General features: G+C 42.6%; 1 protein-coding gene across 9 annotated transcripts in view; it reads left to right on the top strand.

Moving 5' to 3' along the window:
- Nucleotides 1–17,467, top strand: part of PTPRE (protein tyrosine phosphatase receptor type E) — a 94,123-nt gene that overhangs the window by 72,683 nt on the left and 3,973 nt on the right. For all 9 annotated transcript variants that reach the window (XM_063162988.1, XM_063162992.1, XM_063162989.1 and 6 more), the window contains exons 6-19: nt 1,160–1,250; nt 1,471–1,547; nt 1,655–1,691; nt 2,544–2,641; nt 4,319–4,438; nt 5,680–5,840; nt 9,092–9,227; nt 9,954–10,103; nt 11,129–11,222; nt 11,621–11,697; nt 13,156–13,290; nt 14,815–14,940; nt 15,637–15,797; nt 16,463–16,598. In XM_063162988.1, coding sequence (XP_063019058.1) covers nt 1,160–1,250; nt 1,471–1,547; nt 1,655–1,691; nt 2,544–2,641; nt 4,319–4,438; nt 5,680–5,840; nt 9,092–9,227; nt 9,954–10,103; nt 11,129–11,222; nt 11,621–11,697; nt 13,156–13,290; nt 14,815–14,940; nt 15,637–15,797; nt 16,463–16,598 — 1,599 coding nt within the window. The remainder of the gene's footprint in view (nt 1–1,159; nt 1,251–1,470; nt 1,548–1,654; nt 1,692–2,543; nt 2,642–4,318; nt 4,439–5,679; nt 5,841–9,091; nt 9,228–9,953; nt 10,104–11,128; nt 11,223–11,620; nt 11,698–13,155; nt 13,291–14,814; nt 14,941–15,636; nt 15,798–16,462; nt 16,599–17,467) is intronic.

Raw genomic sequence — 17,467 nt, 5'->3', positions numbered from 1 at the left:
GGCTTGAGGAACTTCCTAAAATCCACTTAAAAACTTCTCAAATTCAGTTCTGCTTTGGTCCTTTTGCAGTGGCAGCATCTCAGCTGTGGAGGAGCTCACACTGGGCACCTCCTTGCCTTCATCTTCACCCTCCTCTCTGTTTTTTCCTTTGGTTTATTGTCCTCCATGGCTGTTGGGTTATTTTCAAGCCAGACTAAATTTACCTGCACTCAGAACTCAACTCACGCTGCATAAAAACCCTAGTTTTTATGGGTTAAAATGATTTTAACCCAATAGTAACAAAATTGTTTTATTATAATAAATAGTATAATAATATTATTTAATAATAATATGCAATAATATTATTTAATAAGAATATGTAATAATAATATAATTTAATATAATATGTAATAATATAGTTTATATTATATTACATTACATTACATTATATTACATTATATCATATCATATTATATTAATATATTATGTATTATATCATACAATATATTAAATAATATATAATATATTAACTTTATATATTGTATTGTAAATACTATATTCTAATAATAAAAACAATAAAATTATAAAATTATTATAATTATTTATAATACAACAAATATGTTATTTATATATTTATATATATTATTTATTGAAAATATAAATATACAAATATTTATATATTTGTATATATGCAAATACATATATTTTGCATATTAATTTTTACTAAGTATAAAAATAAATATAATAAATTTATATTGATTTATTCTATAATTTCTTTTTCCTTCGTCCTTTTCAGCAGGGCTGGGCCCTCAGGTGCAGAGCTGAGCAGGACGTTGGGTTTGTGATGCCCTCAGCAGTGGATGGGGGGCTCAGCCCAGCCCCTGTGCTGCCATCAGTGCCTCTGAGCCACCGTGGCAGATGGCAGCTCCAGGCAGCAGCTCAGAGTTGAACAGTTTGCTAAATAACTGTGATCTCGGAGGGAAGACATTCCTGCTCTCTCCCCAGCTGCTGAGCTCCTTGTCTGGAGTCAAACCTGCCAGGATAGAGAGGAATTAAAGTTACTGGGGGGGAAGAAGTTGAAATATATTCAGTTTTGTTGGATGCAAATTTTCCCTAAGGTGTCTGCAGTCAAAATTATTTGTTTTCTAACCCTTTGACTTTATTTTTTTTTTTTTCCCAGTCATTAACGTCTGGATATGTTCAGGGAACGTTTGAAATGGCAAATAAGGAGGAAAACAGGGAGAAGAACAGATATCCCAACATCCTGCCATGTAAGCCATTCACTTTCCTTTTAAACCAGACAATTCATTTTGGCACTGAGCAGCTGCTGGTGCTGCTCCTGTCCTGAAAATACTCAAATAACAACAAATGCACTGGTCAGAAATGCTGCTCATGTGGTTTGGGAACTCTGTGCTTTTCCAGCCCTCCTGCTTGCAAGGAAATACCATATTTCAGATTTAATAACTGGCCAATGTCCTTCTTTTCTTTCAGATGATCATTCCAGAGTGATTTTGACCCAAATTGATGGAGTCCCACCTTCAGACTACATCAATGCTTCATACATAGATGTGAGTTGAGGGCTGCCCACAGCTGGCCAAACTTTGGCCATTAAAGAAGTCTCTGCTTTACACCTTGGCCTTTCACCTTCTAACTGCTGTGGCATTCATTTCCACAGGGCTACAAAGAAAAGAATAAATTTATAGCAGCACAAGGTAACTCCTTCTCATGTCTCTCTCCTGTATAGCTCAGGGCTGAGCACATTCAGTGATAGATGTGGTGGAGAGGTTGTTTTGAGCTGCAGGTGGTGGTCAGGGGGTGGCTGGGTTGGGAGGTTACAGCTGAGATGGGTTTGAGATGAGTGTGAGGTGACCAGCTGCCTCCAGGCACTTCTGTAGGTTCTGCCCTGGCAGGGGCTCATTTCCCCATCCTGACCCTCTCTGCTGGAAATAGTAGTTAAAGTAGTGAAAAGATTAAATAATATTTAAGATTTAATGTGTTAGAGACTATTCCAGTGCCTGAAGGGGCTCCAGGAGAGCTGGAGAGGGACTGGGGACAAGGGATGGAGGGACAGGACACAGGGAATGGCTTTAAACTCACAAGGGGTGGATTTAGATGAGATTTTGGGAATAAATTGTTCCCTGGGAGGGTGGGGAGGGGCTGGGGTGGAATTCCCAGAGCAGCTGTGGCTGCCCCTGGATCCCTGGCAGTGCCCAGGGCCAAGTTGGACATTGGGGCTGGAGCACGTGGGACAGTGGGAGGTGTCCCTGCCATGGCAAGGAGTAGAAAGTAAATAATTTAAATTATCTTTAAAGTCCTTTCCAACTCAGACCATTCTGTGAGTGGTATTTCAAGAGAGGAGATTCCTTCTGAAAATGTACATTTGGGTGCATGATGATGTAAAAGAAACCAAGAGGGGGGGTTATTTAGTACATAAATATAGAAATTTGGTAGATTCCAAAGCTGTGCAGGTGTAGCAGACACAGCTGTGGGTGGGTGCCCAGGGTGTGGGACTGCTCTGGGATCTGCCCCATCCTCTCCTCAGCATTTCCCTGTTCTGTCTGCAGGACCCAAGCAGGAAACAGTCAATGACTTCTGGAGGATGATCTGGGAGCAGAAATCAGCAATTATTGTCATGTTGACCAACCTGAAAGAAAGAAAAGAGGTAAGGAGCTCTCACCCTGCCCTGGATGTCCCTGTGCTCCAAGAGCAGTTCTGGCTGCCCAGGCTCTGACCAGGTGCATTTCTCACCACTTCCTGCCCTGGCCCCTGTCAGCACAGCTGAGTTTCTGCTCCAAAATGCAGTTTTCATTTCTAAAATACCCATTTATGCCAGGTGATCTCAAGGAGAAAATTCTGATGGCCAGTTGTGCCCTGCATAGCCCAGGGCCAAAGGAAAACTCCTGTGGTTTTATCCCAGTGTAAGGCTGTGCTTGTGGATGGGATTGATTAGGAATGAAGATTACAAACTGCTCATTTTCCTGAGTATTTGGTTTCAAAATGCACAGTTTGTCAACTAAACAAAGAGAAATGAAGGCTGCTACTTTGTGAGGGTGTGCTGTTCCTTCCTCCCCTGAGGATGGGCATTCCTTGTTTTCCTCCTGGATTTGATTTTCCTGCACTTTCACTGCTGCTTGATGAAGCTGAAACAGCAAAGCCAGGCCATGAGGGGCAATTCCCAGTGGGAGCAGCCAGAACTGCTAAATCTGGATATTCCTGATGGCTCCAAAGCAGAACTGCTTTGAATTTCTCTGTGTCTGCAGCTAAGGCTCCAAATCAGAGTGAAAACCCCACAGTCCCCACAGTCGGATGCCCTGTAACAAAGCTGCCAAACTGAAACAAAAGCTGTGGGGGCTGAGCTGGTTAAAAAACAATTCAGAGCTGTTCTCACCTTCTCGGCATCGATTTGAGAAGCAGTAGCAGGGTGCTGAAGTTGTGCCAGATAAGGAGCTGTGCACACTCTCAGCTGTGCTCACCTTCCCTGGATCCAGCCAGGAGAGCCTGGCAGTGAAAGCAAAAGTCAGAGTGATAAAAATCCCTGGGTTTGGTTCTGAGATTCCCTGGGTTTGGTTCTAAAATTCCCTGTGCTTTGCTCTAAAATTCCATGTGTTTGATTCTGAAATTCCCCATGCTTGGCTCTGAAATTCCCTGGGCTTGGTTGTGAAATTCCATGGGTTTGGCTCTGAAATTCTGTGGGTTTGGTTCTAAAATTCCCTGTTCTTTGCTCTGAAATTCCGTGTGTTTGGCTCTGAAATTCCCTGGGTTTGGTTGTGAAATTCTCTGGGTTTGGTTCTAAAATTCCATGTGTTTGGTTCTGAAATTCCCTGGGTTGGTTGTGAAATTCCCTAGGTTTGGTTCTAAGTTTGCCTGGGTTTGGTTCTAAAGTTCCCTTTGCCGGTTCTGAAATTCATTGGTTTTGGTTCTAAAATTCCTTGCGCTTGGCTCTGAAATTCCCTGGGTTTAGTTGTGAAATTCCCAGTGTTTGGCTCTGAAATTCCCTGAGTTTGGCTCTGAAATTCCCTGGGTTTGGTTCTAAGATTCCCTGCGCTTGGTTCTGAAATTCCCTGGGTTTGGCTCTGAAATTCCGTATTCTTTGCTCTGAAATTCCTAGGGCTTGGTTGTGAAATTCCCAGAGTTTGGTTGTAAAATTCCCTGTGTTTGCTTCTGAGATTCCCTGTGTTAGGCTCTAAAATTCCATGTGTTTGGTTCTGAAATTCCCTGGGTTTGGCTCTGAAGTTCCCCATGCTTGGCTCTGAAATTCCCTGTGTTTCATTCTGAGATTCCCTGGGTTTGGCTCTGAAATCCTCCATGCTGGTCCCTGAAATTCCGTGTTTTTGTGCAGGAGAAGTGTTTCCAGTACTGGCCGGACCAGGGCTGCTGGACGTACGGCAGTGTCCGTGTGTCCGTGGAGGATTCCATGGTGCTGGTGGATTACACCGTGCGCAAGTTCTGCGTGCACTCGGTGAGGCCCCGGCTGCTGCTGGGCTTTCCAGCACTCCTGGGGGATGGAGAAAATCCCAAATGTTCCTTCCAAGGAATTGAGGCTCTTTGGGAAATCTGGATTTCAGAAATTGGGCTGATTTCAGCCAACAGACACATTGGCATTTAGGCTAAATGACTGTGTGGTTGTTGGTTTTGCTACTGTAAATTCACTTCTACCAACTGTTAATCACAAAGGTTTTAATATATTTATAATCACTTTTAACTGTTTTAAAACAACTACATAGTGATTTAGGCTAAATAGCTGTGTGGTTGTTGGCTTTTGCTATTGTGAATTAACTTCTACCAATTGTTAATCATAAAGGTTTTAATATATTTATAATCACTTCTAGCTACTTTTAAAACAACTACATTGTGATTTAGGCTAAGTAACTGTGTGGTTGTTGGTTTTGCTGTTGAAAAATTAACTTCTGCCAATGGTTAATCACAAGGATTTTATTATATTTATAATCACTTCTAGCTACTTTTAAAAAAAACTACATAGTGATTTAGACTAAATAACTGTGTGGTTGTTGGCTTTTGCTATAGTAAATTAACTTTTACCAGTGGTTGTTGGCTTTGTTATTGTAAATTCACTTTTACCAGTTGTTAATCACAAGGATTTTAATATATTTATAATCACTTCTAACTGCTTTTAATATAATAGTTCTGATAAGGCCCCTGTGAAACTTGGATTCTCACAACATCATTTATTAATTATATTTTCATTTATGACCAGTGTAAGAAATATATCATAGTTTAAACTATTATTTTAGATTATTTTAGATTATTTTATTATAGTTTTAACAATATTATAGTTTTAACTTTTGCAAAATATGGAATATTATACATAAATAAATGTATTATACATAAATAAATGTATACGTATTATATAAAAATAATACATATATGTATTATTTATGTATAATAATACATACTGTGTTATATATATAATAAATAATATATGTATAATACATAAATAAATGTAAATAATTATACGTGTTATACATTTACCTTTTACAAAAATAGCTATAACTATCAAATAACAACTAATATTTTTGATTTTGTAACTAACAATACAAACAACTCAAACATATCTGTAAAATAACTAATACTGTCTATATAAATAACATTTTTAAAAATATTGATAATTATTAACTATTAAAACCACAAAACCAGCATGAAAAATGAGATGTTACACTCAGAATCTGGGTGTTCCTGCAGCTCCAGGAGGGATGCAAAGCTCCAAGGCTGGTCACACAGCTCCACTTCACCAGCTGGCCCGATTTTGGGGTGCCTTTCACACCTATTGGCATGCTGAAATTCCTGAAAAAAGTCAAGACCCTGAATCCTGCCCATGCTGGACCCATTGTGGTTCACTGTAGGTATGTATGTGCTCCCCAGACCATTCTTGTGGCTTGCCCTGGAGTTATTTATATATATTTAGATTTTTTTTACATATTTTTATATATATTTTTAAGATTTTGTATCTATTTTATATGTATTTTATATATATCTTTATATTTATAGCTATATTTACTCACATATTTCTATTCAAGGGTAATAATCTGCTGAGTTCTTGAGAGCAGAGAGTAAAAACAATTTCCAAAGCTCTGTCTTTGCTGCCAGTGCAATACTCAAACAGAAGTTGTTGTTCTGCTGTTTGGGGCTTTTCTTTATGAGGGATCTCCATTGTTGGGTATAAATCTGTTCTTTGTCAGAAAAACAGACTGGTGATAGAAATCTGTGGCCTTTGCCACTCAGTGCTGCTCTGGGAATTCTTCCCCCACTTCTCCCACAGTCAAATTGCAGTTTTTTAATGGAAATCGGCCATGAAATGCCTGAAAAGTTTGGAAGAAAGACTTGAATTCAAGAGACTTAAATGTTGCAATTTTAAAAATGTGCTTCATCCCAATCCAGAACCAATTCCTACTCACTGGTCACTCACACAGGCACATCCTGAACTGGTGAAATCTTTAATGAAACTAAAAGCAAACTCCCAAGCAGTTTGAAGAGAATAATTGTAACCTCTGTAGCAGCTGTAAGCTCACCCTGGGCAGGAAGTGGCTTTTCAGGAGCAATTATTGCAAGGTTACAGTAAAAAGAGCACAAGAGCAGAGCGAAAAGAAAAGAAGAGCAGCTTTGTCTGCCTGGGTCTTGTTTTTGAGGCAAAAAAAAAAAAAATTGTAAATTCCTGAATTTGTCTCTTTTTCCTTGCTATGAATACTCCCTGGAAATGTGTGTTAGGGAAAAAGAGGGTGTTTGTCCTGCTGGGATTCACCTTCTTCCCCAGGTGTCATGAATTAAAAAAAACATTTAGATGGGAAAAGTAGATTTGAGTTGTCTCAGTTGAGAATATTTTTAAAGCCCTTTGCTGTGTGTGGAGTCTCATCCTGGGCTCGAGCTTTGTTTGGCAGCAGCAGGAAAGGCTGTGCTTGGTTTCACCAGCAGAAGGAGAGCCAAAAGCAAGGGAAATACAAAATAATTTCACCAGTACCTGCAGGGATATCAATGCCAAGGGCCAGCAGGGCACACGAGGCCGCTGTGTGTCAGGGTGAGAAGGGGAGGAGGACAGAGGTGACACTGAGCTGCCGTCCCCCCTCAGGATGTGACACCACTGGGTTGTTGGGAAGAGGAAAGGGAAGCCATCAGCAGTGAGTAACCATCCATTTTTAGGGAGCCTGTGGGGAAATGTGCCCCAGCCAGCCTGGCCAAAAGCTCTGCAGTCAGCTTTGGGAAGTGAATCAAACACTGACAGAGCATTCGGAAGTCACGGAGGGAAAATGAGGAGTGGCAGGACTTTCTGCTGATTCTTGTGTTCTGTAAGGTTTTAGAAATAGGGGTTTTTTTTAGAAATAGAATTTTTTCAGTGGGTGGAGAAGGACTTTGAGGAATGGCTGAGTAAGGGATGCCACAAAGCAGGCTAGGGATGGAGACACTCAGGAGGTGAATGCCCAGGGTGGGGAAGTCACCAGCTCCAGCAGGGATGGAATCCAGAGCTGCTCTGGGAACAGGGATGTACAAAAAGGGATGATGGCTGGAAAGGGAGTGAGGAGCTGAGCTGGGCTGAAATCTCCAGGAATGAGCAGTGTGGGAACTGGGGAGGGGAGGTCTGTGCTCAGAGGTGGCTGCCAGGGCTGTCAGGAGGAGAACAGTCTCTTGTGAGTGGGAATTAAGGCATTAGGACATGAGGGAGATTTCCTGTGGTGCCAGAGAGCCAACAGGGATGGATGGAAGGGAGAGGGAGGGGAATCTGGACCTCTGGAATAGTGGAGCTCGTGGGTTTTGGTTTCCCTGCTGGTAAAGTGTGTGTGCAAATGAAATAATTGTACTGTAAATACAATAATTTTATTTTTCTGGTCTTATTGAAAGCCTGATGTAGCCTTGCTGAGAATTGCTCTGTATTTTTGAGCCTGTGAGGGGAGGGAAGGCGTTTTTATCGTGTTCCTGGAGGTGTTTGTGGCCACTGCAGCCAAGCAAACTGCCCAGAGGTTAAAGGAGAGCTGCTCATGACTAGTACAGGATGCCATGCCCTTTTCCTCTGGAAGGAAGAGCTGAAAGTCGCTGGAATTTTGTCATTTCTAACGGTCGTGCTCCCTCTCGTGGCTTTTGAGGATATAAAAACCAAAAAGTGTTTAGGGATGGCAGCCTTGGGAAATGTGGAGCTAAAAATTCCTTAAAATTCCAATTAAAATTTTCATCTTGTCCTGAAGACCCTCAAACACCACCACAGACACATGCTCAGCAACAGGTGCAGCAAGTGGAGATGAGAATTGTTCTAATTCTATAGTTTTATAATTCTATAGTTTTATTATAAAATTTTCTTTTAACATAATATATACCATAAAATAATGAACCAGCCTTCTGAAACATGGAGTCAAGATTCTCATCTCTTCCCTTGTTCCTCAAACACCACCACACACATGTGCCCAACAGCAGGTGCAGCAAGTGGAGATGAGAATTGTTCTAATTCTAAAGGTTTATAATTCTGTAGTTTTAACATATCATTTTATTTTAATATAATATATACCATAAAGCAATAAATCAGCCTTCTGAAACATGGAGTCAAGATTCTCATCTCTCCCCTCATCCTGAGGACCCTCAAACACCGCCACACACACGTGCCCAACAACAGGTGCAGCAAGTGGAGATGAGAATTGTTCTAATTCTAAAGGTTTATAATTCTATAGTTTTAGCATATAATTTTATTTTAATATAACATATACCATAAAACAATAAATCAGCCTTCTGGAACATGGAGTCAAGATTCTCATCTCTTCCCTTGTTCCTCAAACACCACCACACACACGTGCCCAACAGCAGGTGCAGCAAGGGGAGATGAGAATTGTTTTAATTCTATAGTTTTATAATTCTATTGTTTATAATTTTCTTTTAATATAAATATACCATAAAACAATAAATCAGCCTTCTGGAACATGGAGTCAAGATTCTCATCTCTCCCCTCATCCTGGGGACCCTCAAACACCGCCACGCACACACGCTCAACAACAGCTGCAGCAAGGGGAGATGAGAATTGTTTTAATTCTTTCCTCTGAGCTTTCTCACAGTAAAATGCAGTGATAGGAGTGTCAGTGTGTGCAGAGGGTGTGTGTGAGCAGGTGTTTTCCCTCCCCAGCGCGGGCGTGGGGCGCACGGGCACCTTCATCGTCATCGACGCCATCATCGACATGATGCACGCCGAGCACAGGGTGGATGTCTTTGACTTCGTCTGCAGGATCCGCAACCAGCGGCCACAGATGGTCCAGACTGATGTGAGTGCCCTCCAGTCACCCGGAATTCCAGATTTTACTGGGCAGGGAGGGAAATGCTGCTGTGTTCCCACTCCGTCGTGCTGGACAATTGGGAAATTGGGGCTTGGAGCAGCCTGGGATTAGTGGGAGGTGTTCCTCACCATGGCAGGGGTGGGATGGATGAGTTTTAAGGTCCCTTCCAACCCAAATCACTCTAGGATTCTCTAATTCAAAAATGCACAAAGCTCAGTGAAGGATGTGGGGTGGGGGAAAAGATAAAGGTGGAGAAGACCACTGTGAAACACTTAATTTTAAGGAGTCATTTCCAAGTTTTCCCATGCACATGAGAGTGGAATGTCAGAGAATATGAGTGGAAATGTGAGAAAAACAGGAAAGCTCTGGTTTAGCATAATTTGTTATTATGTTAATAATTAGGAGATTGTCACCAAACAGGGACAAGACAAGGAGCAGTGGTTTTGAAGTTGGATGGGATATTGGGGAAGAATTGTTCCCTGTGGGATGGAATTGCCAGAGCAGCTGGGGCTGCCCCTGGATCCCTGGCAGTGCCCAGGGCCAGGCTGGACATTGGGGCTGGAGCACCTGGGACAGTGGGAGGTGTCCCTGCCATGGCAGGGGCGGCTCTGGGTGGGATTTAAGGTCCCTTCCAAGCCAAACCATTCTGGGATTTTAAAAAAGTCTCAGAATTCCTCATTTCCGTCCCTTTCTCTTCCTCTCTGTCCCTTCCAGATGCAATATTCCTTCATTTACCAAGCCTTACTCGAGTACTACCTCTACGGTGACACAGAGCTGGATGTGTCATCCCTGGAAAAACATCTCCAGACTTCCCAAAATGCAGCCCCAAACTTGGTCAAAATAGGGCTGGAAGAGGAATTTAAAGTAAGTATGGAAATCTTTCCCATAGGATTTCTAAGATGCAAGCCCAGTGGATAGAAGTGTAACCTTAAAGGTGCATAAAAGGGAAGGAGTTGGTTTTTTTTTTTTTGGTGGTTTTTGTGAATGGGGCCTTGCTGAACATCCTGTTCCCTAAATTCAGATTTTAATCTCATTCCCTCATTCAGAGCTGTGTCATTCCCTGGCCTTTCCCTAAATGCCTTTTGTTTGTTTATGAAAGAGAAGTGCAGTGATTCTCTGAGTGTGGTGCAGGGCCAGATCAGATAATGCTGGAAGAGGAAACTGGATGAGGTGCTCCTAATCTCCATCCCAGTGGGATTGTTAACTCTGAGGTGTCTGACAGCAGGGAATGTACAGGGCTGGAGAAAAACCTCAAAATAAACCCAAAAAATCTCATTTCTTATCAGTGGAGAAACCCCAGCTGAAGAAAACCACGCTGGCTGTGTGTGATCATTGTTTTAGTTCCCTGAAGGAATAGTTGGATTTTTTTATGATTTTCCTTATGGTAAAAATATTTATTTTCCATACAGTTTTAAAGTATTAATTGCCATCTGGCTGTTAACTGGAGTTGTCCCTTTGCTTTAAAGGACTAATTTAACCAGAAATTGGGAACTGGGTAAAGAAAATGATGTAGAAATAAGTTTGATGATAGAGCAACAAGTTCCAAAATCAACAGTATTGAGGGAAGGAAGATTGGGTGGGATATTGGGAAGGAATTTTTGGCTGTGAGGGTGGGCAGGCCCTGGCACAGGGATCCCTGGAGGTGTCCAAGGGCAGCCTGGCGCAGTGGGAGCTGTCCCTGCCCATGGCACTGGATGGGATTTAAAGTCCCTTCCAACCCAAGCCATTCTGGGATGCTGTGAAGTTATTCCTTCTCAGTTTCTATAGCCAGGGCAGTGCAGTGGCTGCAGCTCCCTGTGAGTGTGGCAGGGATTTTTTACCCCACAGTGGCTCTGCAGGGTGTGCTGGGCCCCACTGCTGCCCTGTGCTCACCCCTGTGCTCTCTGCAGAAGCTGACCAACGTGCGCATCATGAAGGAGAACATGAGGACTGGCAACCTCCCAGCCAACATGAAGAAAGCCAGAGTCATCCAGATCATCCCCTGTAAGAGCCCAGCTCCTCCTCCCCAGGGAAAGTGCCAGGATTCCCTGGCAGAGCACAGCTCCCCTTACAGACTGTCATCTGTAAAAAATCCAGTGAATTGGTTGTACTGAATCACCCTAAAATCTGTTACAGTCAGGGATTTTGAATTAAATAACTCAGCAATTTCATCTTTTAAACCACCCCTTTTCTGTGTGGTTCCATGCACAGTCTTCCATTTCATGTTTGCACCTGAAAATGAACATTTCACAGAAAAGATTGGGTGGGGTTTGTTCTTCTGTGGGCAGTTGGCAAAAGTAAGACTGGACCCAAAATTAAGACTAGAGTTTTTTATTGGACTCAAAATTAAGCCCAGACTTTTTTTACTGGACTCAAAACTAAGTCCAGACTTTTTTTTCCAGATGATTTTAACAGAGTGATCCTGTCCATGAAAAGAGGGCAGGAGTACACAGATTACATCAATGCTTCCTTCATAGATGTAAGTATACAACATTTTCATGACTTTCCTTTCCAAATCCAAGATTTTGCTGCTGACAGGTCTTTTTAAAGAGGCACAATCAGCTTGGCTTGCAAAGGACATGAGCTTTGTTTCTGGGAGTTTCCAAATGCATTTCTTATCTGGTGTTTTTAATTTCAGTTTAAATGGTAGTGCAATTTAAACCTTGTTGTTAGATTTATAAACCAAACCTTTTATTCAATTCTGACCAAACAAATCAGCTGCACAATCACAGCCAGTGATTCCACTATCTGGGTCAGGTTAACAGGTGTAAATATTTGCTTTTCTGAGAAACAGAGAAGTCAGTGTTAGCCCAGGGAAAGCTGTGACAGTGTCTGGCAGCCAGGCTTTACTTGGGCAGAGCTGGATGAATTCCAGGTTTTCTTCCCAGCTTCCTGTTGGAAGCTGAACACGGGATTGTGCCTTGTTTTTGTTGAAATATGAGAATTAATCATGTCCTTAAGCAGTGAAACCACGTTAGTGACTGAGGGCTGTGGATTCCACACAGATCACACCTGCATGGGAATAAGGAGGGGCTGGATGTGGCCTCAGAGCCTTGGGGTTGGGTCACAGGTTGGACTCAAGGGTCTCAGAGCTCTTTTCCAACCTCATTGATGCTGTGAAATTAAACTGGACCTCAAAACTTGAGGCAGAAATTCATTCTGGAGGAAAGCTGGGAGCTGCTGTGTGATGGTGTTCTCAGGGGTCTGAGGGTGAGGGAAGAGATGAGGATCTGACTCCATGTTTCAGAGGCTGATTTATTATTTTATGATATATATTACATTAAAACTATACTAAAAGAATAGAAGAAAGGATTTCATCAGAAGGCTGGCTAAGAATAGAATAGCAAAGAATGATAACAAAGGTTTGTGGCTCGGACAGAGAGTCTGAGCCAGCTGACTGTGATTGGCCATTAATCAGAAACAGCCACATGAGACCAATCCCAGATGCACCTGTTGCATTCCACAGCAGCAGATAATCATTGATTACATTTTGTTCCTGAGGCCTCTCAGTTTCTCAGGAGGAAAAATCCTAAGGAAAGGATTTTCCATAAAAGATGTCTGTGACACTGCTGTTGTGGTGATCTTGTGAAATGTGCTCCTGCAGCATCTCTTCCCCTCAGCCATGACTGGAGAAATTCACCTGAGCATTGTGAATTTGGGGCAGATTTTACAACCTTGGAAAAGCTCTCTCAGACCACCGAGTCCAGCCATGCCCCAGCACTGCCCCATGTCCCCAAGTGCCACCACCTCCACATGGCTTTAAATCCTTCCAGGATGGGGACTCACTGACATTTTCTGTGGGGAAATTCCCAACTTGCACCTTCCCTGGTGCAGCCTGAGGCTGTTCCTGTCATTCCCTGCGGGAGAAGCCCCCATTTAAGCTGTGATGTCCCCATGACCCCCTCCCTGTCCCTGTGTGACCCCTCTCTTCCCACAGGGCTACCGGCAGAAGGATTATTTCATTGCCACCCAGGGCCCCCTCCCTCACACGGTGGAGGATTTCTGGAGGATGGTGTGGGAGTGGAAGTGCCACACCATCGTGATGCTCACCGAGGTGCAGGAGAGGGAGCAGGTACGTGGGAAATGGGAAATGAGCCTGGAGAGAGCCTCAGAGCCTGGCACAAGGCTCACACAGTGTGCAGACCCTGAGATGGGAAATGCTGACTTGGAGATGCCAAGGAATTGGACAGGCATTGTTGAGGGAGAAATGGAAATACAAACAAGTCTCAAGGGGTGGCCTTGCAAATAAGACTGGGTACTTTGGAGAAATGGAACCATGAAAGATGCATTGTAGTAGGAGCCACTGTCGTGGCTGAGATGGACACAATACAAAGCAACACACTCCATTTTCAGAAGGCTTCCAACTGGTTTTATTTTAGCATTTTTATTCTAGCAAACTGGTTTTATTCTAGCATTCATGCTTTTTATCCATTCTTACAAAACTCCTAAATTTACACTTTACTCATTGGTCAGGAAAGACAAACAAAGAGCTCAATGGAATGGAATTGCAGATTTTGCTTATTTATCCTTCTTTCTTTCTTGGTTTTTATGTCAACAACCTTGGTAGGGAATTCTTTCAGAGATAAACATGGATCAAGCTTCTCTCTGGCTGACAGAGGTCACTGTAAAACCTCTTCCACAAGAAGGGTAGTTTTAGATTGGCTTTAAAGCATTTACAGCATGGTGTGGCAAAAGCTGATAGGCCAAGAAACCCTTATAATGTATTCTAATTATGAAATAGCTTCTGATTGTGATGGTGTGAATTATAACATCTGTATTGTCTCACCCTTCACACCAGACAGAAAATGGAATAAAAGTTTTTAAAAGGGCTCTCAGTTGCCCCATGTGTGGGTCAGAAAAGGGCCTGGTCTGACTCCCACCTGCAAACCACGAGCATCAATACTGGAGAAATTATTTATTTTTTGTCTAAAAATTCCAGAAATCTGAATTTTTTGGGGCTTTTCCTAAAAGGAGTACTTGCTTCACTCATTGGTGTGAGGCAATGTTGCTGCTTTTTCTGGAATTGTCTGGAAACACAAAAAAACTGCAGAATATTGTGATTTTTGAAAGCTTCCACTTTGCATCAAGGGATGCCTGACACAGGACAGAGTTTGGGGATTTGGGAACAAACTTTTGTGTAAACTTTTATCCCATTTTTCCCAATAAAAGCTCCCATTGCTCATTCTGAACCTTGATTAAAATACAAGAATTAATTCATTATTTGATTAAAATATGAGAATTAATGTCATTAATTAATTAAAGAGTCCTGTGCTGCAGCTTGAAAATTCTGGGTTCAACAAGGCTGTTGTGAAAAGCTTTTTCTTGGTGGTTTTGGGAAGTTTTTAACAACTTTACCTTGCTTTCAGGAATTCCATTTATTATTCTACTCTGTTTTAGAGCAGTATTTGCTATCTGGGCTTCCTGAGCCTTTTTCATCAAGATGGTTTCTACTCAAGAAATATTTTATCACTGCATTCTTAGTGTTTAGAACACACTTATTATGCTGGCTGTCACTTCTTATGGCAGAGATTCATGACAATGTAGATAACTGAGAAAAATAAATGCAGGAATATTTGCAATTCTCTGGGTTCTGCAGGAGAAATGCTGCCAGTACTGGCCATCAGAGGGCTCTGTGACTCACGGAGAGATCACGGTGGAAATCAAGAGTGACAGCCTGATGGATGCCATCAGTGTGAGGGACTTCCTGGTCACATACAATCCGGTAATTCTTTACAATTCCAGCCATTTCTGGGGTTTTTCCCCCATCAGAAGGCATTTACAAATCTGGTTATGCATCTTAAATTGTGGGGTTTCTGTCTAAATTTAAATGTGGTTAATCAAAAGCTTGCATTAAGAGGAAGCTTATATGAAATAATTTCGTTTAAAGTCCCTGAAAATTCTGGTCAGTGAAACAGGTGGTTGCAAAATGGGGGGTGGGTTTTGGAGTTTTTAAACTGTTTTGTTGTTGCTGTTATCCCTAGATTTTTCTGCCATCTCCCACATAGGTATCAAAGAAAATTTGATTCAAGATTTTTCACAGAATTTGGGTTTGGGTTGGAAGGGACCTTAAACTCATCTCACTCCACCTTGCCACGGGCAGGGACCCCTCCCACCATCCCAGGTTATTCCAAGCCCTGTCCAACCTGGCCTTGGGCACTGCCAGTGGATCCCAAGTCCTTCCCAGAGGAAACAACTGTGCAAACCCAAGGAAAATTGGAGGGGGAAATTGTCAGTGGGTGGGGGATTTAGAAACAGAATCACGGAATATCACTGGGAATAAAATCACTGAGGTCCTTTACATGGTGCGGACCAGGCTGGAAATTCTGCAGTGCAGAATCGCTGCTGCAGATGCTCCAGGCAGGAACTATGTTTGCCCCTGGGAGTGACGAGTGGCTGAAGGGTGTTTTCCTGCTGGCAGGGCAACCAGGAGAAGCAGAGCAGGCTGGTCAGGCAGTTCCACTTCCACGGGTGGCCGGAGATCGGGATTCCTGCCGAGGGGAAGGGCATGATCGACCTCATTGCAGCGGTGCAGAAGCAGCAGCAGCAGACAGGGAACCACCCCATCACTGTGCACTGCAGGTGAGCCCCTCTGCCCCCAGCTTGGCTGCTCTGTGCCCTGGCATGCCTCTGGCGTGGGGATTTTGGAAGTTTTGAATGAGTTAGAGACGGGACCTCTGAATTGTTTTAGATTATTTGATTTATTTGTCTTATATTCTGCATAGGCAGGAAGGGTGAGTTAGGCTCACATCTTCACTGCGTGGCCCAGGAGGTCACAAGACCTTTGGTTACCACACCTTTTTAAGGACTTAGTGACCAATAAAACATTGCCAACAAGGATTTTTGTGTTTTTGACCCAGTCCTTAAATATTTAATCTTAGGGACCCGTGCTACAGTGTGAGCTTTCTTAGCCAATCATGTTATGGCACACAAACCCACAGTGCTGCATCCTAAACTCCTTATTAACCTCTGTAACTACTTTTATTTTTTTCTGTATCTTAAACACTAAAACTCTAAACTTTCTTTTACTTGGTTTAAGATGTCTCTGCTTTAAACTACAAATCCACATTCTCCCTTCCAGCATCAGAGTTTGGGAGCCTTTTCCAAGGTCTTAGATCAAATCCTGTGTTTAGTCCTAAGCTTTGGTTTACAAGCCCAAAGTTCTGAGAGCTCCTTGCATTTTGGATTCCAATGCTCTTTTTCCATTTTATCCCACTTCATGCCAAAAATTTGTGTTTTCATTGCAGTGCTGGAGCAGGGAGAACGGGAACCTTCATAGCCCTGAGCAACATCCTGGAGCGGGTCAAGGCTGAGGGGCTGCTGGACGTGTTCCAGGCTGTGAAGAGCTTGAGGCTGCAGAGGCCACACATGGTGCAAACACTGGTATGGGGTTTGCCAGGCCTTTGGAAGGGAGCTCTGGGTGTAAATGTTCCTGGGAAAGGAGAATAAAAGGGGGTTTTTGCAGCTTGGCATAAATGATGCACGGTGGATGTGGGTGTGCGAGGCATAACCAGGGTTTTACAGGAGGTTTTAGAGCATGTCTAAAAATACAATTTGGTTAAATATTCTCTGTCTTCTAGGAACTTGAGGTAGTTAAACTAAACGTATTTTGAGCATTGCAGGTGATAAAATATATTAAGTAAATGGCTTTCAAGCTATTTATCCGTTGTTCTTTCATACCTTAAATTGTCTGGAATCACATAAATTGGAATCACAGAATGGTTTTGGCTGGAAGAGACCTTAAAACCCGTCCCATTCCCACCCCTGCCATGGCAGGGACACTGTCCACCATTTCAGGCTGCTCCAAGCCCCATCCAGCCTGGCCTTGGACACTCCCAGGGATGAGGAGATCTTTGGAAATGTCTCTGACTTGTTTACAATCTTTAAAGTTTTCCTTCAAGTCAGCTACAAACTACTCTTTGAAGCTTAGTCCAGATACTTTTCCCCATTGAGTAACCATAAAAAAAGTTTTTGAGACTTTGCTGAACTTGAAAATTCATAAAAATATTGATTTTTTTGATTTCCACAGCAGCTTCCATTCAGCATCTGAAACCTCTTATAAACAACTACCTCAAACCCTTTTTCCAGGGAGATGTTTTCTCCATCCCACAGACAGGAATAAAGGAGATAAAGAAATGGAATTGGATTATCCATGCTCAGGATGAGACAGGGATGGGTGGGACATTGGGAAGGAATTCCTCCCTGGGAGGGTGAGGAGGGGCTGGGATGGAATTCCCAGAGAATTTGTGGAG

The sequence above is a fragment of the Melospiza melodia genome, chromosome 9 (genome assembly GCF_035770615.1).
Source record: "Melospiza melodia melodia isolate bMelMel2 chromosome 9, bMelMel2.pri, whole genome shotgun sequence".
In the NCBI taxonomy this organism is placed as follows: Eukaryota; Metazoa; Chordata; class Aves; order Passeriformes; family Passerellidae; genus Melospiza; species Melospiza melodia.
This window is presented reverse-complemented; position numbering and strand designations above follow the sequence as displayed.